This window comes from Ambystoma mexicanum, chromosome 6q (genome assembly GCF_040938575.1).
Source record: "Ambystoma mexicanum isolate Mex_15411 chromosome 6q, UKY_AmexF1_1, whole genome shotgun sequence".
Classification (NCBI taxonomy): Eukaryota; Metazoa; Chordata; class Amphibia; order Caudata; family Ambystomatidae; genus Ambystoma; species Ambystoma mexicanum.
In genome coordinates this window covers 314,104,320-314,126,361 of record NC_090937.1, presented here as the reverse complement: position 1 = coordinate 314,126,361, position 22,042 = coordinate 314,104,320, and the positions used below count along the sequence as shown (strand labels likewise).

The 22,042-nt window shown below is 45.8% G+C and overlaps 1 protein-coding gene across 1 annotated transcript in view; it reads left to right on the top strand.

Moving 5' to 3' along the window:
* GRIN3A (glutamate ionotropic receptor NMDA type subunit 3A) overlaps window positions 1-22,042 on the top strand; it is a 1,167,194-nt gene that overhangs the window by 687,441 nt on the left and 457,711 nt on the right. The window contains exon 4 of the mRNA XM_069630814.1: window positions 4,410-4,555. Coding sequence (XP_069486915.1) covers window positions 4,410-4,555 — 146 coding nt within the window. The remainder of the gene's footprint in view (window positions 1-4,409; window positions 4,556-22,042) is intronic.

The following is a 22,042-nucleotide window of genomic DNA, read 5'->3' as shown; positions in this document are numbered from 1 at the left end:
GAGAGGTTGGGTGACATGGTGCTGTTTTCATGATCTACTTTGCAAGGGGGTAGTCATTCATGCAGCATAAATGTGTGTCTTTTGGTGACACAGCATTGGTTGTCTTTGGGTAGGTAGGGATGCACACAATGTAACACTTCCAGGTGACCAATCTCAGGCTGGTATGGTTGTGACAGTTGACTATCCCTTATGTCATCATCATTGATTGTCAACTGGTATGTACCAGGGCTGTGTGCACTCCACAGGGGTGTGATTTTAGGTGAAGTAATTAGCCACCAGCTGCGTACGGGCTGCCTCACCACGTGCCCTTTCCCCTCCCATGCGCAGTGGCCGTGCATGTGGTTGGGGATGTGGGGGCACCACCATGTCCACCGGCAGGCCCCGGCGGGTTGCAACGTTGTGCAGGACACATGCTGCCACTATGATCCTGCACACTACTGGGGGCGCGTATAGCAACAGCCCACCAGAGCGGTCAAGGGAGCGAAAGCGTGACTTGAGCACTCCGAATGTGCGCTCCACTATGCCCCGGGTTGCAATATGAGCTGTGTTGTATCTTACCTCGGGTGGTGTGGTGGGGTTCCGAATTGGCGTCATCATGTGGGTGCTCAGAGGGTAGGCACTGTCCCCTGGGGAGGTGATGATGGGTATCATTAGTGGGGTTGTGACATTACTCAGTATCTGACATGCATGCATGTGCAGAGGCATTTATACTCACCAAGCAGCCATGTATCACCATGCCGCCCAGCTTCTAGGTCCCGGTTTAGGGTTGACATTCTGTAAATTAAACTGTCATGGGTGGACCCTGTATAGTTGGCATATACTGAGGTGATGATTCCCTTGGCATCCCATACTACCTGCACGTTGATGGAATGCCAGTGCTTGCGATTTCTATAGATGTGCTCAGTTGCCCTCGGAGGACGTAGAGCCACATGGGTGCAATCAATGGCACCTAGCACTTTGGGGAAGTGTGCCACCCCGTAAAAATCCTGGACGGCAGCCTGCCTTTCTGCAGGTGTTCTGGGCAGGTATATGTGCCTGCGGACTGATGGGCGTGCAGTCATGATGGAAACACCTGGTGTAGGCAGCGCGACTGCGTGGCCTGTGACACCCCCCACTATGGCACTTGTCTGCTGAAATGAACCATTGGCCAAGAAGTGCATTACATTGAGCACCTTTTCCAAGGGGCTCAGTGCTTGGGAGCACAGGGATGGTGATGTGAGGTCATCCTCCAACTCACTCACCAGGTCGAGTATAATGTGAGGTGGAAACCTGTACCTCCCATTCACCTGGTCAGCAGTCATCCCAAAAAGGCTGGTCCTGGGTGTAAAAATTCTGGCCCTGACTATCCTCCTCCTCCTGCGGTATCGCACAACCACTGCTGCGAGGAATGGTATATTTATCATAGCGTCTGAGCTTGTTTGTTGTTTGCACACACTTTTATGCTGCGCGGGTCCACGTACGCCTGCTTCCTGCTGGCATACGTGTTTCCGGATTAGCGCGTCTCTTTTGGCGCATACGTTTCCCCTGTTCGATTCCATGAATACGTGTTGTAGGCGCGCGTGCGGGTGTGCCACGCATTTGCCTCCTGTACTTCCCCCGTAATGCCCACATTTTCACGCGTTGTTCCCCATTCCGCGTGTTATGCCCTATGTTCCGCCTACTTTTGTTGTGTGCTATGTGCGCTTTCGCTGTGCGTGTAGCGCACGCCGTTTGATGACGTGTGCGCCCGCATGCGCCACGCAGGATTTTAGCGCACATTCCAGTATTTACACGCGCACGGACTTCCATGAATCGATGTGCGCGGCTTTCGCACGCTTGCACTGCGATTTTCGCACTTGCGCTGCGATTCGCACGCTTTTGCATGCTTGCACAGAGATTTCCGGCGTACATTAATTCCATGAATCGGCCTGTGCCCCAAAGTAAATGATAACACTCTCCTATACGAATCTTACATTTCTCACAGAACTTGTTGCAATATGGTCTATTTTTGGTCTCAAATGATGAGAAAAGCAATTCGCTGTTATACTTAACACAATTTGGGTCATTCAATCGTTTTAGTGCTCCTCACCACGGAAATGTACTTTACCCACCAGTAGTTGCAATTTGCTATTAATAGGGCCCGGAAACCCCTTAATTCCCACCAAACACATGCCCACTTGTTTTCAAAAGGGGAGTTTATTAGCAATGGGGGGTATTCCCCGTGCTAACCAAAGAATATCTTTGGCCTTTCAGCATGGTTTTTGTCTTAGTTGCGTTTTTATAACGCGTGGACCCGCTGAGCTATCCTCCCGGGACATTCATACTTGCCATACAGATGACAAGTATGAATGTTCTCCCCGCCCCCCAGGTGGAATAATGAGATTTGCTCAAAGGCCTCCCCCTTCTGAACTCTCAGAGTCAGCCTAAGGTCAGCCATCAGGGTGAAGTTATTTTAGCACTACCGCCCTTGCATGGGAAAATCAGCTATCGATCAATAGTATATATGATTAATTAGCTCTCATTGGTACTGCATATTTAATCTGAAAGTCCCAATTTCCAAAGACACTTGGTTGTGTAAGGTGACTCAAGTAAATGTTACGTGAGGCGACAGGCTGGGAGAGACTTCACTTTAAAACCAGACATTTCTAACACTTTATAACATTTGAGTGTTCTTTGATAACTGGCTTTGTAGAAAGTGGAACATCCTGTTGTGCCACGGACGAGGCGCCTGAATGAAATCGTTTTCGGACGAACCGTGAGAAAGAATGGTAATAACAAATAGGAAGGAATGTCTAGCAGCTATGTGATACTTTGTTTATTTTCCTAGCTGATGTGCCCGTGCCCTTCCACTTCCCTTGTCGTCACTTCCCTCACAAGTGACCCCAACGCTATATAATTACATAGTGCGGAAAAACAACAAAATGGTACAGCAGTACACATCCCAACAGCAAATCAAGCATGTTCATATTTTGAAATTACACTTAGGGACGTTTAATGCTGTTCGCAATCATGGGAAAGCCTGCCATTTTTAAGTAATAATCCCCATGGCCAGCGTTAAGGCTCTTGCTACGCTTGGGCATGTAACTATGGGCACCGGGGCATTACCTGAAGAGGGACGGCCCCCCGCCCCCCTGAGCAAGGGGCTTATTGCTGTTAGTACCCCGGCCTGTACGACAGGAGTACTAATAGTGTCTTTTGTAAGTTGCGAGACACCTGCAGCGTCTAGCAACTGAAAAAGAGGAAAAATAAAATGGCTGCCACAGATCGGGGAGAAGGGATTATACATAGTGCCTTCCCCCTTTCCAAGGCTGCCATAGAAAAAAAATAAAAAAGTAAACAAAAAAGATGGCCACCAGGGAATGGATAGAAGGGATTAGATGGCTGCCAGGGAATAGGGAGATGGGACCCTTCTCCCTTTCCATGGTGGACCGGACGCAGCTGCGACCAGCCCGACAAAAGCTATGTCGGGTGGTAATGACCTGGCGAGGACCAATGAACCTGATTGTTACAAGTTCATTGTCCATCACTGGGTACTCATTTCAAATATCACATACTCCTCCACACTACTGTGGTCTTTGGAACCTAATTTCAAAAATTCTGCCTGGTGCAGTGCATAGCTAAGTAACTCTACACAAAATAATTACTGTAAGCAGCATTACCCATGCAGTTTTAACCCCATGGGATAATGCCTGCTTTTCCCCAACAGTGTTCAAAGCCACACAATAATGGGAAAGAACGAAGGTTCTGCAACACTTTAAATCGTGCAGACCCTTCTCGATACCATGGCAATATTTAAATCCCATGAAGGTAACAGGAAGGGTTTATCCACCGGAAATAACATCAAAGTCATGCTTTGGCTCTCACTTTACTGTGAATGACTGCTGTGCCCATTATCTCACCTGAAAGCAAACTATGAGGGGATGATGCCTGGTTCTTGCTAAGCTAAAGGGTTCAATGAGCTGTCATGCTCTCATTTAGTACTTGGCATTTCAATATATCCATGTGTGGAATTTGCACGTTTAGCTGAAGCAGGATTTTCTGCTTTCATCAACCACTTCCTCCCTGTCGATTTGGAAAACCTCTGCAATGTGGTTCTTACTGTGAGAAAAATGGCACCTTCTTCAACAGGATCATTAGCATGTGTCATTGCATTAGAAGGGATATGAATGGCAACTATTATATTTTGGAAAAGTCAATTCTGCCTGGGTCAAGTAGCAGTTCATGAGGTCATGAATAATTAAATATTACAAATGGGCTAATTTCCATGCTAATGAATATGCAAATGTTTCTGCGCACATTGGTATAAAACAAATACATTGCAACACAATGGGTTTCAGAACAGATCAATGAATAGATCATGAAGAAATATTGATTTGAGCTAATGATGAAAGTGCAGGCACCATCCATCTCACTGGCTCTGCTCTTTGCAGCTTCACCACCCCTCCCAAGGATTCCGCTTTGGAACGGTCCGGGAAAGCAGCGCCGAAGACTACGTGAAGAAAAGCTTTCCCGAAATGCATGAGTACATGAGGAGGTACAACACACCAGCGACATCGGACGGAGTAGCGTTTCTAAAGTAAGTGTTCTTTTGCCTTCCTGAGCAACGTCATAAGCCATATATACATTCTATCTGCTCATTCAGGCACCTCAAGGATGATACAGAACAGAGCCCATGAAATATAACTGTAGAATCCAACAGGGGATAGACAGAAGCATACATGCATCTCCCTGCCTTATGTTCATCTCTCTAGCCAGAGCTCTGGGATAGCTCAGTGGATTAAGCTGCTAACTTCAGTGTACAGGTTGCAGGTTTAGGCCACACAGGACTCAACCTTTAATTCTTCCAAAGGCAGTGAACAGAGTATTGTTGCTCCCAGTGGAGGACTGGCAACCTTTGGTCTGAGAGGCAAGGGCAATTTTCTGGCCGAAGCTCTCAATGCAGCAGCACCAATTTCCAGAACCACTAAAATCAATACCAACCTGCCCCTCACACATTCTCAACTATATGTAGGAGATATGACTTCCTTATTATGCAACGTATCTTTCAGTTATGTTTGTGTTTTTTTAGAGACCTCGGCCCTGGGGAACCTCCACTGCATACTAAAAATATCAAAATGATTTGACTGGGATAATACCATTTGGTGAAATGTGAAAGTCAGGATTTGAGACCAGGTTTCCTCATGTCCCAGTTTGCAATTTGACAGCAGGCTACATTTCCATCCTTCTATCCCATCCCATCTTTAGTTTTAGACCAATTTAAAGAGGTGGTGAAGCTGGAGAATTCATTGTTAGAGCCATTCCACAGCTGAGCCAGGGGGTCTGGCTACACGTAGGTGCTGGTATGTAAAAAAAAACATACCTGCCTTCCTGCCTACACACAGCGCAACCCCTTTACCTGCCACTCTGTCTTCCCTCTCGCACCCAATCCCACAACATAAGACCCTCACTTGGCATCCTGCCTACCCACCAATTTATATTATAGAAATGGTTAATATTATCAATTTATGGAGTACCACAACAGATTAAAACCCCATATGAGTGAGACTTTCCCTACAAAGAGTTAACGGAAATATGGCAGTAAGGCAATGTGATTTACTAGGGATCATTAAATGTGTGACGTGTGGAAGGCAGGCATTGGAGTCCTGGGCTCTTGGTTCCACAGTTTCCAATTTAGACAGAATGGGACATTTCATCTTCTCCTATGTCATATTCAACATGTTCTGAAGAGTTGTTATTCAAAGGCTTTACAATGCACCTGGCTTTCACAGCACCAAGTCACATGATAAAAGCAATCTGACCAAATGTAAGAGAAACAAGATAAAGTCATACAACATATACTTAAAGTATGTTCTCTGGCCCGCCTTCAAAACAAATTAGTTTGATTTTTGTCATATATCTCTTATTATTGTACCTCGTGTCTGTCATAGGTTCAAAAGCGTAAATACTTCCTATATTAATGTTACCACTATCCATTTTAATCAGCTAAATAGTTCAATATATGTGTTAACATGTCTCTGATTCCAAAATAATTCATTTGTTTCACGCCTGCACAAAAAAATGACACGCGGACATGGAATTAAATGCACTGACGAAATGAGGAGGAATGCACGGAGGAGATCTTATCTTCAATCAATGCATCTCCTGCTCCTCGTCCGTGATTGCAAATTGGTTGGAGCATTAAATGGAGGCATAAAAACATGCCTTCCTTTCAAACCACCATTTAATGCACTACCCATTTTAAGCAGTAAAGCATAATTACTAAAAACTGTCCATTATTTTCTTATATACATGGCAGCCTGCAATATCTGTGTAAAAGCATGGAATTCATGTACATATTACAGGCTAGATGTGACATCACAAATGGCCTGTAATAAGAAAATGACTTCCCGCCTGCTCTGTAGTCAGTCGTTACACTTTAGTTGTGATGTCACAATGCCTGCTGCTTAAGCCAAAAGAGAGAATTCAAGCTGTCACTGCAGTACTTAATTAAAGCTGCAAAACTTGTTTTCAAATTCCCTGCTTGCAGAATAGTTTTTGGTCACTTTACAGCCATTAATTGACAAGAAACTGTTTATGGTAGAATGTTTAGTTTGTGCACTACTGGAGTTTAACACATGTGACCAAATATATGCATGTTATTACTATTTTTCTCCTAACACACACGGGTGAATATGATACAAGCATTAAAGTTATGACTACCAAAGCTATCACTTACCCTCAAGAAGGACCTACCTGTCCCTGAAAAAGGATGCCCATAGTGTGAGCTGATGAGCCTCATATCTCGAACAGAAAAGTGGTTCTACCTCCACTAAACTATGTCATGCAACTACTTTTCTGGTTGTGAAGAGAGCACACAGCCACACTGGCGTAGCTGGTACGACGCAGCCTCCTAAGTGCGGGGGGCCCTGCCACAAAGGGCCTGGAGTCTGACCGAGGCCTCAGCCGTCAGGGTGAAGGCTGGCCCGGGGCTCGCACTGTGATATGGATGCACACAGTAGGGATTGGAGCTGACCGTGACATATGGCACGTGTCACATGCCATGTTCAACTCCAACTCCTTCTCCTCTGTCTTACACATGCCTCATATAAAGGAAACAGGAAGCTCTCCCAGGTTCCTAGTTCTTGAGCAGCACAGAGGAGCTATTTGTGGTCTTGAGTGATAGATCAAAGCTGAAAAAACAGGTAAGGCTTTTTTTTTAAAGTGTGATGTGTGTTTTGGATGTCTGAAGTGCATGTCAGATGTATGTATGTGCTATGGTCCAGTAATTGGTGGGTGAATGAAAAGAAATGTGCTAGTGTGCAACTGTGTGTTTGAATTTCTTGGTGGGTGGGTGGTTGAGTGTGTGCCTGTGTGGTGAATGCAGTGAGTGTGGATGTAAGGGAAGGTTTATGTGTGTGATTGGTGGGTGAATGAGTAGAAATGTGATAGTGTGTGTTTGAATGTTCTGGGTGGGTTGGTGGATGTGTGCATGTGTGGAGGATGCAGTGTGAGTGGACGCGAAAGAAGGTGATGAGTGAGTGTGACTGGTGGGTGAATGAGTAGGAATGTGATAGTGTGTGTTTTGTATTTGTATTTGTATGTATTCAATTTGTATATAGCGCTTATCACCAAAGTGCTGTACATAAGAACAAAACAGTGCATTAAAATGGAGATGAAATAGAAAACACAGCGAAGATCTGTGTTTACATTAGGCCTCTTAACCAGTCAAGAGAAGATAGGATTTCAAGGAGATCCAGAAAGTAGAGTAAAGGGAAATGGAACGAAGAGATAGAGGGAGAGTATTCCAGTGTGAAGGCGCAAGAAGAGAAAAAACAAGACTGTGCACAGGGAGGACGAAGAATAACAAGAAGGGAGTGAGAAGAAGAGCAGATCGAACGAGAGGGAGTATACCATGAGATGAGAGAGGAACGATATAGGGGTGCAAGGTCATGAAGGGATTTAAAGACTAAACACAGAAAATTAAATGTTAAACCGTGATGGAAAGGAAGCCATATGAGATCAGCCAGAGAAGACGAAATGGAGTCATGAAGAGCAAGGAGAAATAGAACATGGATAGAAGCATTGAATATAGATTTCGGAGGGTCTAGATGAGATAAAGGAAGCCTGAAGAGAGTAGAAGAACAATAGAAATGCCGGGATAAGATTAAGGCAGAGACCAAGAGTTGAATGGCCTTAAAAGTCATGAATGGACGAGCTTTCCGAATGTTGTACAATTGAAAGCGACAGGAACAGACAGAAAGAGAGACATGATGATTAAAGGAGAGTTCTGAGTCTAAATAGAGACCCAGATTACGGGCCATAGCAGAAATAGGCAACTGCGCTGGAGGAAATGATATGAATGGGGGGCAACGGGAGGTGGAATGGTGGTAGAAGGCAAGAAAATAACCTCAGTTTTAGCAGCATTAAGAACCAAGAAGTGGTCCATCATCCAAGACTTAATAGCAAGGAGACAGGCACTGATCCTATGGTGAATATCATCAGTAAAATTCGGAAAGGATAGAAAAGGTTGGGTGTCATCAGCGTAAAAATGGTGAGACCAAAAGAGGAAATGAGACTGGTGAGTGAAGAAGTATAGAGAGAAAAAATAAAAGGACCAAGGACAGAGCCTTGAGGAACACTATAGATAAGCGGAAATGCTTTGGAAGAACCCTCGGCCCAAGAGACTGAGAAAGTCCTCTGGGACATGTATGCTTTGAAACAAGATAAAACCGAAAAAACAAAAACAAAAGAGAGAGCAGATAGTAGAAGTGGCTGGTGAACAGTGTCAAAAGCTGCAGAGTGACGTGCAGAGTGTAGGGAGTTCAGAACAGTGAGGCGAGCAGTCTTGGTAGAATAGCCAGGCTGTAAGCCAGACTGAAAGCAAGGAAGAATGGAGTTACGAGAGACAAAAGTTGAAACCTGAGAGTAAAGAATACATTCAAGAATTCTAGAGAGATACGGCAAGAGCGAAATAGGGCGGAATTAGAAGCAGAGTATACATCAGCAGGTTTCCTTAGGATCTGGATGATAGTAGCATGCTTAAATGTGGATGGAAAGATTGAGGTTGCTAAACAGGAGTTAAACAGAATTGTAAGGTAAGGGACCAGTAATGGATAGACTTTAGAAACAAGTGTGGATGGGATGTGGTTTATAGGGGAGGAGGTGGGGTGAGCCTGAGCAATGTTCTGGGTGGGTGGGTGTGTGCCTATGTGGAGGATGCAGTGTGAGTGGACACGAGAGAAGGTGATGAGTGAGTGTGACTGGTGGGTGAATGTGTAGAAATGTGATAGTGCGTATTTGAATGTTCTGGCTGGGTGAGTGTGTGCCTTCCGGTGGATGCAGTCTGAGTGGAAGTGGGTGAAGTTGTATGAGCGAGTGTGACTAGTTGGTGAATGAGTAGAAATCTAATAGTGTATGTTTCAATGTTCTGGGTGGGTGGGTGGGTAGGTGTGTGCCTGTGTGGAGAATGCAGTGAGAGTGGATGTGAGAGAAGGTTTATGAGTGAGTGACTGGTGGGTGAATGAGTATGAATGTTATAGTGTGCTTGAATGTTCTGGATGGGTACGTGTCTGTGTGGTGAATGCGGTGTCAGTGAATGTAAGAGAAGGTGTATGAGTGAGTGACTGGTGAGTGAATGAGTAGGAATGTGATTGTATGTGTGAATATTCTGGGTGGGTGGGTGTATGCTTGCATGGTGAATGCAGTGTCTAAGAATGTTAGAGGAGATGTATAGGTGAGTGAGCAGTGGGTGTAAGGGGATGTGTGTGTTTGCGTGTGTGTGTGTTTGTATGGACTTTTTTTCATGAGTTACCCTACACCCTTCAAAACCACATTCTGGCATTTTACCCAATTCTTCACGAAAAAATGGTGCTGTGTAATGCACCATTTTCACCCATTATCCCAAAGATTTTCAGGGGAGGGGAAGAATCAAACCTATTTTCGTTAGTTCCGACTACATTTGGTCGTAATCGCATACTTGTGACAAATATTTACATCCTCCAAAAAAACAACTCACAAGCCTCCACGGGTGCTGGTATATTTGGGGACCAGGCACCGCCCCCTTCTTTCTACGCTAGGTGAAACATTTAAGCTTTGATGAAAAAACATTTTGCCTTCTTTCACTTGGAGTAGTGCATGCTCATGCAGCGACATGGACATTGTGCATGTGTGGCGGTCCAGGCTGGCCCGCATTGTGGTGTGCCCTGTGCTTTGTTAAGGAGCTTGGGGGGGTTAGCCTTCAGCATGGTTCACGGTGGGGCCCACATGTTGTGCTATGCCACTTGACAACCCTAACCACAACAACTTCATACGTTCTTGCTCCCTACTATGGGGAGCTTGTTCTATACTCCCAAGCTGGACCCGTAAAGGGAGTGAGCGACCAACAAGAATTTCACCAGAGTTGAAAAATATTCAGAATGTGGAACCAAACCATGTAACATTTGAATAAGGATTTTCGGATCACTTTATTCCACCCTCCCACAAATGTGTAACTGGTCTTCCATATTGCATTGTACACAATGTGTTGATCATAAAGTGGATTCAAAACAAAACAAATATTGCTTTTGAACAGTATCCATTAGCTTTAGTCAAAGAATATCTCTTCAAAGAGCCGATGGGTTTCATTGACATATACAATGTTGTCACCTTCATCAGGACCAAAATCCTAAGCTACCTTACTTCTGAATTCCATTCTCTTATGCTGATTCAACCTCTGCCTGTTAAAGGGTGGGGACAAACATGAGTGAAACAGTCTCTCAGTCCCTATCATATTCCACACACTATTGTTCTGAGCTAACTAGTGTCCAAAAGTGAGCCAAGAGATATATGGCGGGCTTAGATAATCCAATATTGCCATGTCGTTAACATCCCTTCTGTATGATTTTAGTTTTATTAGGTCCCATTCAAAAGGACTGTAGTCATTCTGAATGGAAGTTAAACTTACAATGATGTTGATAATGTGAAAATCTACACATGAGACATAGACCACAAAGGAAAATATGGAACTCCTCAAGGCATCCCATTTACTAACAGTCTTCATTATATTATCATTAGAGTATCACACTGTAAACTGGGATTCTGTAGTAGGGGAGAGGCTGTGAGTGTGAATTCAGATATAACATTACATACATTAAGTAGGGCTATACCCTTACCTGAGCGGTGTGAGGACAATCTGACGGTTAGTTCTTGTTTGTTCCTTTGTTGATGAATCCTTTAGATGTTTTGACTCGTGTTGAATGTGAGGAACGCCCAAAATAGCTCTTGGGAATAGAACCTATTTTTCCAAAAAATAAGATGACGAATTCACTGGCAGGTCAGGTAAGCCTGCCATATATCTCGTGGCCTGCTTTTGGGTACGAGTTATTCAAGAATAATAGGGAGTGGAGGACGATCGAGACTGAGAGACTGTTATTGGGTAGTTGCATTTTGATTGTGCGTTTTGACCCTTTTCTAATAGTGAAATAATCGCTGCCATTTTCTATGATGGAGGTATTGTCAAAGCTCTCTTCATGCTGTCTAAAGAGCATTTCTGTGGAGCGCTTGCTGGGATTGCCCTGTTTGAAAACCAGCAGCATGCCCGAAAGAAACCTAAAGTTGATAGCTGCCTCTTGTTTGGTTTCCATTTGGTGCAGCTTCCACAGAGTCTTCATCTGAGGATTTACCCAAAGGGCACTCTCAAAAATTACCCCATTTCTTGAAGGCTTTTGTGGGCTCTGATCGCTGTGTACCACCCACCCCCCTTACGGGTAGAAAAATCTAATTGTGCATTCTTTTTTTTAGTCAGCACGTGTTTTGATAAAATTCTGCACTTTTTCAAGGCAGTTTAATATAACTTTAAACCGTGTCATGGCTGCAATGCATAGCATGTACGATTTTGCACCATGCCTGCATACCATGGCCATTGCACAAGTTAGAAATACATAAATACCATGCAATAGCATACAAATATGCAAAAGCATTTTTTCGGCTAAATGCTAAATGATGATCACAAAGTTATTTCAACAGTTATGTAGAATTGATACAAACTCATCAAACATGGCAGACGCGCAATCTTGGACGGCTAATAAATGATCATCGCTAAAATGAAAAATGGGTTCTATATTGATTTTCTTGGTCATACTGGACCGATCGCAAATACCTTCAATACACCTAACGTTTGAGTCACCAAGAATCATCAGTATGCATGTGTGTATCCAATGTTTAACACTGCCTGCTGACACCATATACACACAGGTTTATTTTGCAATGGACAGACTGCAAAATATAATCGTAAAGGCAAGGTGTAAGGCCTTTAAGTTTTCATCTTGCACTCCAAATCATGTTCATGTCCTTCCAATGTGTAGGAGGGCCACGAAGCTGAGTTTGCATCTCCGCCATACTTTCCTCCTCTGTTTCGGAAGAGTTGAGTTTTTGCCCCTGCATGGGAATTTCATGCCGACGTAAAAGCAGTGGATTCCTGTGGAATCCGCTTCCCATTAGCAGCTGCTAATGAGTATGTGAACTACATAGGTATCCATTAGAAAATGCTGCCTGCAAAGCGTAATTACAGGCAACGTTTACGCTTTATGCAAAATGGAGTGTAAAAGTGAAGAGTAAAGGTGATTGGGCCTTGGTTTACTCTTCACTATTACACTTCGCCTTGAAGATATTAAAATGTCATGCAGGGGAACCAACACCAATGTCCCCAGGTTGGACAGCTCAACAAACTGGGCATTATTGAGGTTGACAAATACAATCTCAGCAGATATATGCATGGAAATGCTCTAGAACAATTAAAATTAGGTCTTAGGGTGGGAGGGGCACAAGAGATATGCCCTGGTAAGGGAGGGGCTCATCAAGGTGACCATGACCAAGAGCTCCTGGCCATGGGCGTCCATACCCTGGAAAATACACAGGCCTACAGTAAGCCTAGCCAAAGTACTGTCTAGAGCACCTTAAATTATGCTGCCCTCTCATGGGAAGCACAGATGTGCACAGCCAAACATCTAACTATGAAGAATACCACTTGACCATTGAGGTTAGTTCGCTGGAATACACGGGGCATAGACCTTTGTTGAATAACCCAGGCTCACTCCATTTTCTCATATAATCTGACAATTTCATGTTGCAGGAGACATGGTTTGATAGCCCCTTGGTAGTTGATGGCTTCCATATACACCAAAGTTTCCAAGGGGGAACGTGGTAGACCATTCGGCTGACTTGTTATTGCAGTAAGAAACAGGTTCCGCTTTAAGCAAGTGTCTTTGGACACAGTCGGGTGAAATCTAATGGCACTGGTTGTAGACCAAGAGGGTGTTTTGTTTTCGGAGTTGTTAGTAGCCAATGTTTAAGTCCCACAGAGATCGAATAGGCCGGAACAGATCCAAAATAGTTTAGAGGATCTACTCATCAAAGCCGACGATGATGAGAACCATTTTATAGTTGTGGAAGGGGATCTGAAAGCTCAGTGTTTTGACGACACTCTTAGACCTACCTATAAAAATGTCCAACCAAAAAGTATAATGCATCAAGGTATACAGAACAATAAAGGTAGGAAATGGATCTCTTTCATGGGTCTGTGTGACATGTGGATGTTGAATGGCAGAACAGTGGGGGATATACCAGGGGCATACACCTAGAGAGGCAATAATTGTGTGGCAACCCTGGATTACCTTTTTGGTAACAATGCCTGCCTTCAACAAGTGAAATCCTGTTCGGTAAATAGTACTGAAAATAGTAATCATGATCCAGTGATATTGGAAATGGACATTTTTATACAGGATGGGGAAAATAGTGGTGTTACAAATCTGAAAATAAACCATGCTGGTAATGTGGGGTGGAGGACTGAAAATAATCTAATAAAACTTGATGGTATGCTTGGAGAGGTCCCAAGCTCTATGATAAGTAATATGGACATTATGAATGAAGTAGAGATAGAAAAATGGATACACCAATTTACCTGAAAGCTGGGTATGGTTGAAAAGGTGTGTTTGGCTATCTGCAATAAATGCCCCCATGGCTATGACAAAAACATCTGTTATGCATAGAAAAATCTGTATATTGCAAGTAAAAGGAGGTAAATGCCAGGAGACGGCATCTCAATGTAGAGAGATCTGCAGAAAATATCAGAATTGGCTCAGACAATGGAAACATTCTATTCGTAATGCCGACTGGCAGCTCATGATTAAAACATTACAGGGATATTGTCCCCGGGTAACAGGGGAGATATTGTCAAAAGCCAAAGGGGATGTTAGAGAACACATAGTCATCGGCCACCAGGGGGCGCACAAATGGATCCAGCCTTTGTGTGAGCTCCCGCGCCACTGGTCCCAGAGACGCGTTGAGCCCCCGTCTCGTGAACCCCCCACAGACCTAAATCGAGGTGTGGACTCGTAAAGGCCCCTCTGACATCCAGGAAAAATCCCAGAGAAAATCGGACACAGGAAACCGTATAAATCGCCATTGGTAGGAGCCCGCCTTTTGAAGCTTGCAAACCGAAAGTGTAACTTCGGCCGATTGCTGCTGCGGTCCTGTGGCTGTCCCCGAGGGACCTGAAGGCCTGGACGGCCGACCTCCGCGGCGCCTGCCTGGGCCCTCGACCCATCGCCTACCCGAAGACGCAGGCCCTGCTGGAGGGGTGCGGATCCCAAGAGGAGGAATCGCGGACCGCTCCGCTCGGCCAGCAGAGATCCCCAGGTGAGGAACCCCTACGAAACACCCACAGAGTTATACGCGGCTTCGACCGACACTCCCCTGAAAGGGCCCGCGGCCCGTCTAACCGCGGCCCCCACAGCTCGTGTTCTCCCGGCTTCCCCTGGGCCCCTGGAACCTGGAAGCGAACCGACGCCACTCGAGGCCCCCGCCTGCCATCATACTCTGGTCCCCTCGGCCACAAAACCCACTGATGGATCCACTTCCGACACACTCTTGGTGCCTCTGTGGGTGAGGGGAGCCTCTCTTTCTGTGGGAGACATCTCCTGATGCACCCCGCACTACCAGCAAGCAACAAGCACTCAGAGATGGGGTCTGGCCCCTCAACCCCACACGCAAATTGATCCCTGTTTATCAGGGAACCAAGGAAATCTTCACACCAACGCCCTCTACATACTGTGATAGTGGCGACACGTGCCCGCCCTTTGTGGAAAGCGTTTTGGGGCTCTTGGCACTCCTGACAGACGGCGATGCCTCCAGGAACGAGGTACTAGACCCTACCACAGCCGACCCTCCCTCCCACAGAGCATAACTTTGGAAGTGCTATTTGAAGAATTTGCTGCACGTCCCCACGGAACACGCACCGCAAATCCCAATGGCTGTACGTCGCCTTGCACGAGGTACCAAAGTCAGGGGACAGCCTTGAACCTGCAGTCCTGCGCATCTTCAAAGAGGGTAGGGCCCCCAACTTAGGGGTGTGTGCCTCCTCTGATCCAGGTTTCACCGTATGGACCCACTTCACAAACTAGCCAGATTCGCCTACGACCCATCCCCTCCATTCAGCGGACCTACAGCAACTATGTCCACGGACACATTGGAGGCGAGTGCTGCCGCCACCAAAGGAGACATCACCACACTATTAAACGAGATAAAAAACATGGGGGCCAATCTTGGCGGAAAAATCGATAAAATTACCCAGAGAATGGACAGATTTGAAGAACGATTGGAAAGTCTCGAGAATAATCAGGCTTCAATTGACACCCTTGAAACTCAGATGGACGTACGGATTCGTAACATTGAAAATAGAGAGGTTGAGGCGCGGCTCAAGATGGATGATTTAGAAAATAGAGAGAGGAGGAATAACCTCCGCTTTTTTGGTATTCCCGAGCACGAAGGTGAAACTGAAAAGGACCTCAAAGACACCATCCACGACATCATAAAAATACTGACCGCTGATGAAGAAATTGATGAACCTAAGACCGAACGTATACATAGAGCTGGTGGACCATCTGGCGGCCCGCGTTCCGTCCTGGCCAAATTTCATCGATACCATGATAAAACAAGGATTCTTGAGAAGGCCAGGTCTGGAGGCCCACTCACAATGGGAGGCGCCCAAATCACCATCTTTCAGGATTTATCCTTGCTAACATTAGCCCTTAGATGCCTCTGGAGACCCCTGACGAAATGGCTTAAAGACCAGGGCACACGGTACAGATGGGGATGTCCTTTCTCGCTCACCTTTGAGCATGGGAGCAGAAAAATAGTCCTACGCTCTGAGGATGAAATCAAAGACTGCATCACTGACCTCCTTGGCACGGGCCCGAGGGGCAATGAAGGAGGCGACAATGAGCAGCCGGGATCTCGGTGGAAGCTCCAGGGCCCCAGGCGCAAGAGAGTAAAGGGATCGAGAAAATACAGACGTCCCAACAACACGCCTGACAATGAATAAGTAAGCGGAATTATGTGCGACTCGGCCTAACTACAGCCACAGCTGAAAAAACGGGGCACCGCCCCCCGCAGAGGTGTCGAAATGGCAAGATCCGCCGCGTGGGTGCCACCGCAGGCGGGGCACCCCTCTAGATTGTGAGGCGATGTGAACTCTTGCAGGAGGACCCAGGGAACGCACATAACGTTAAACTTATACATGTCTGTTGTTATTATTGTTGAAATTGTTTGGGGGAGGGGAGAACGAGATAGGGGCTCACCCTTAAATTGTGATAGTGTATCTGACCGGGACCGTGAGGCAACGGTCCCCACTGATGGTCCACCAATGGACTGCACACTGTCATCCAGTCCGTTCCGGATGCCGTCAACAGCTGCCCATGCAGCACTTCCAGTTCCCAAGCTCAAATGAGCACCACCAGCTATGGCGGAACAGGGGGAAAGGGGAGTGGGGTAACAGACACTTGGGAAATGTACACACATTACTGTGCTCATTTCAATACATCGCAGTCAAGGTGGCACTGGGATCTTGCATGTCTCTCTGGCCACAGGGGATGAACAATCCTCGAACACAAACCACAAATGGCGTCACTTGAGAAGTCTAAGGGCAAGGGTCTCCTCAGATTTGGGACCATCAATGTGAAGGGATTGAACTTGCCTACTAAGAGATCGTTGGTGCATAGAGAATTCTGCAGATCTGGCATAGACATTCTCCTCATCCAGGAGACGAAATTTGCAAAGGGGGAGGAGCGGAGAGTTCTGGGGAGGCGGGGAGGCATGGAATTCTGGGGTTCTTGCCCGCTCAGGAAATGAGGGGTCGGAATCCTTATCAAGAAGGGAATTGGGTTTGAATTGGAAAAGACCTGGTCGGATGTGAGTGGTCGAGCCCTTTTGATAGTGGGGAAAATTGCAAGAGTTCAGGTCACAATCACTACAATATAATCACCCAATAGCGGACAGGCCGCATTCCTTAGGAAAACGATTCCCAAAATAGTACTAGAAACCGCAGGTCACCTTATCCTAGGAGGCGACTTAAACCAGTGGGTAGACCCATCCGTAGACTGGAGACCAGGTAAGCCGGACACGAGGACCCACCATAGAGGGGACCGTACTGAATTCGCCGCCATGATGGAACTATACGATCTACGGGACGTGTGGAGGACTCTGCATCCTGACGAAAGTGGCTTCACCTTTTATTCGAACCCCCATGGCACAAACACACGTATAGATTATATATTCCTTTCACCTGACCTCATAGAGTCCACAAATTACTCTGGAATCGTCCGATAACATGGTCAAACCATGACATGGTCCTAGCGGATGTCAACTGGACCAACTTACCTGTCGCTGGGGGATCTTGGCGCTGCAACGAGTCCCTCTGGACCGATGTGGTGTTTAAAAACAAAATGGAGATCGAGATCAAAGAATATTTCAAGGCGAACAACAATGGGGAGGTCTCCAAACAAGTAATTTGGGAAGCTGGGAAGGCTACTTGGAGAGGGATACTGATATGCGAGGGCTCCTCTAAAAAAGGGAACGTAAGATTGTAGAAAACAAACTGCGTAATGAAATACACCACCTGGAGGCGGAAGAAAGAGATAATGCAGAGGTGGACCCCACTAAAATAGACATAGCTCACTGTAAAAGAGAAGAATTAAGGCTGTTGGAACATGGCCAGGTGGCGAGAAAACTGCAATTCCTTAGACAGACATACTATGAGAAGGGGGACAAAGCTGACGCACTATTAGCTGGCAGGCTAAGGGAACGGAGGGAGGAACGTAAGGTGAAAGAGATAATAGAGACCACTAATCCCACAGTGTACCCCCCCACTCAATACCTGAGTGCTTTGCCAACTTTTACGAAAACCTATATACCTCGGGGCTGATCTCTGCCTAATCTGACATATCCTCCTACTTGTCCTCAATCACCATGCCTACAGTAACACACACAGAGGCCGAGCTCCTTGATATTCCAATAGCCGAACACAAGATACGTGACGCAATCAAACGGCTAACACTAGGGAAATCCCCGGGTGAAGACGGTTAGACGGCCGGCTTCTACAAGACCTTTAGCGACCAACTGTCACCCTTCCTCACGGAACTCTTTAATGAGATAGTGGACTCTGGGGTCGCTCCGGACTCTTTCAAGAGAGCGCTCATAACAGTCATCCCTAAGGAGGGCAGAGACCCCAAACTACGTGGGTCATACCGCCCCATCTCCCTCCTCAATCTCGACGCCAAGATCTACGCTCGAGTATTGCCCGTGAGACTGGAAACCTTAATGCCTAAATTGGTCCACCCTGACCAGGTTGGGTTTATTCTTGGGAGACAGGGTGCCGACACCATGCGTAAAACTCTACACCTCATCCGCGCAGCACACAGTCTACCAGACGACCCGGTCCTCCTATCAATTTACGCAGAAAAAGTCTTTGATAGGGTGGAGTGGGATTTCCTGGTAGCAGTCCTCCAGAAAGTAGGGATAGGCCCCAAATTCCGAGATTGGAAATGAGCAATATACGCCTCTCCCAAAGCATCGATATTTGTGAATGGGGAATATTCCAGGTGGTTTGAACTACAGCGAGGGACCAGGCAGGGGTGCCCCCTCTCCGCGATCCTGTTTGCACTCTCCCTCGAACCTCTGGTACAAAAAATTAGAGATGAACCCCAAATAGAGGGTATACGGTTGGGAGGGGCGGAATATGAGGCAGCGTTGTGCGCAGATGATATCCTTCTCCACGTAACTAAACCTACAAACTCTATTCCTCATGCCCTAACTCTAATAGAAGAATACGGCCAGTACTCCGGCTTTAAGGTAAACAAATCAAAGTCCATACTCTTCCCCCTCCAAAGTACCCCCGACGAGAATGATGCCAAGTTCCTCTCATTGGGGCTCAATGTGGAGCACACAAAATTGCAATACCTGGGTATACAGATCACCAGGACCCTAAGCAACCTCTATAAGGCTAACTTCCCCCTGCTTCTCCGACGATTTGAGAAAGATCTCGAGAAATGGAGCAGATTGGCGATTTCCTGGCTGGGGCGTATCAACGCCGTCAAGATGGTGTGCCTCCCCCGCTTTCTCTATCCTTTCCAGATGCTACCAATTGTGATGCCCCAAAAATTCTTCATAGATGCCCGAAAGATCATGATGCGGTTCATCTGGCAGGGGAAGAGACCGAGGATTGCATACGATACACTCATACTCCCCAAAGACAAGGGAGGGGTAGGCCTTCCCGATCTGAGGACTTACTATAAAGCCACCCAGCTGCGCCTCCTAATCCCACACCTTAGAGACCACAAATACCTACAATGGGTACAGATGGACAACCACTACATGTCCCCTGCCACAGTAGCAGAATGGCTATGGTCACCATACCAATGGGTCCAAAGGAAAACTAAACATCATCCCATACTGACTACCATATGGAACATATGGCGCACTGGGAAAGAGATGCGAGAAGTCACAACCTGGCCATCCTGCTCAGTCATTTGTGGTCTCCTGGCATAAACGACCACATTCCGACTCTAGAACGGTTCCAGTCATGGTATGAGGCGGGCCTGGAGAGGGTGGGGTAACTCCAAAGAAAGGACTCGTTCATCACGCTACCGGATCTGACAACGCCATTAGGGATAGGTAATCTATCGACATTCCACTTTATCCAATTAAAAGGAGTGCTAACGAGACCTGAGTGGAGAGGAAAATTGAAAAGAGACCTTACCGCCTTTGAGAGACTCCTAGACTCCAGAACAGAAATGAAAGGCCTTATATCCGTAATGTATCAGACGCTAATAGCAGCGGGAGGTGGAACCCCGGACTCCCTTAGAGCCAGATGGGAAAAAGACCTTGGCGAAGAGATACTCCCCGACCAATGGGACTTAATGTGCAGAGCTGCACCCAAATCCTCCATATCCAACCAATATAAGCTCCATGCAATAAAGCTCCTACACAGGTGGCATTATGACCCACTCAGACTTTCTAAAATGTCCCAGTCCATGAGCCCGAGATGCTGGAGAAATTGTGGAGAAACTGCCGACTACTGGCATATGTGGTGGAGCTGCCCGCATATCAAAGTGTTTTGGATCGAGGTCCTGGGATGTATTAAGGAGGTAGATGAGATCCAAAGGGAGCTCGAACCATGCCTTGTATTGTTTGGCCTCGAAAAGGACAAAGAGGATTGGTTCCGGGTGAAAGGTCTGGCCCCCCAGCTATTTTTGGCGGCGAGAGCCTTGATAGCAACCAAATGGAAATCTCCTCCAGCCCCAGGAAAGAACGAATGGATTAAACAAGCAACGAACATTTACGTGATGGAAACGATCACTGCCTCCCTGCATAATAAATCAGCCAAATGTGAAACCCTTTGGATGGACTTCAAGAATAAATATATCACACCTACCCCTCACTCCCAGTTAGAGGAACCCTTAGAAGCTTGACCTTATGATGCCAAACTCAAAGAACACTACAAGGGATGAGAGACCCATTTCCAGCGGCCATGGTGCTGCCAGATGTTGCACTGTGTCAATTATGCATTCCCAGTACTTACGTTAAATGATTAGACCTATGATGTACACTAATCCAAGTGCGGAAGGGGGGTGGGAGTGGGTTGTGGTGAACAGTGGAAGAGACATACCCAGGCAAACGGAACTGTCACAAAACTAAGTGATTGCAATAACGTCTTTTACTTTACATTGATTGACTGACATGTACCTCTGGAAGATTTATAATTTTCTTTGATTACTGTTTGCCTCTCTTTTTGTTTTTCTAAAACCAATAAAGAAACATTTTTTAAAAAAAAGAGAACACATAGTCAATCCCATACAAGGGCAAACCTGGAAGGCCTACCTAAAGAATAGAGGAGGGGATCCCATACAAAGCATAATTCCTGTTATTGTAGAGGTAGGCTGGCACTTACTTGCACTATTGAGAAAGTAAAAAAAGCAATCCTTAAGTTGAAAAACTCTAGAGCACCCGTCCCTAACGGGCTGGCCAACATAGTGCTAAAAAGGAATCCAGACCAGTGGGCCATAGTACTGAGGGCCCTATTTGAAATGGTCTGTCAAAACCAGCATATTCCCGATTCATGGCACCAAGCCATTTTCCTGAGCAAAAAAGTGGGCACCACACTAAAATTAGGACAAGTATTTCAAATTTAAGCAGTTCAAAAGAAAACCTACTTGATTTGGTTGGAATCTTCAGGAGCAGACTGAGAAGAGTTTAGAGACACCCAAACTCAAAGTATCCATGGAGTAAGAAGCTAAGTAGACTAACCCAGCTACTCAGTCGCTCTCTGTGTGTACCCAGGCTGGGTTTTCAAATTAATATGGCGTATAATTCCAAAAGATAATCAGTATTAGCTGTGAAATAGTTCAGAATAATCTAAAGACTTCATAGCCGAAGTTTTTCATAGAATGTTATACTCCAAGAAATTTCTTTCAAAAATGTTCCAAACAAATGAGGAAACCATCAGCTTATCAGCAGTGAAAGATTCATATGCCAATGCATTTCGGAGGTCACTCCTTCTTCAGGGCGAATCTTTAGTATTTACAATGTGGTTCACAATGTTCACACAGTGTGTAATAACGTATACAAGAATAACATAAGAAATTCCAAAGTAAAGAAAACGTACCACATTCGTGATGTTTCCACAAGTCAAAACCGCACATGTAAACAAAAAATAAAAGAAACCAAATGACTAAAGATAAACTCCAGCAGTGCGAATGCTGAATATATTTAAATA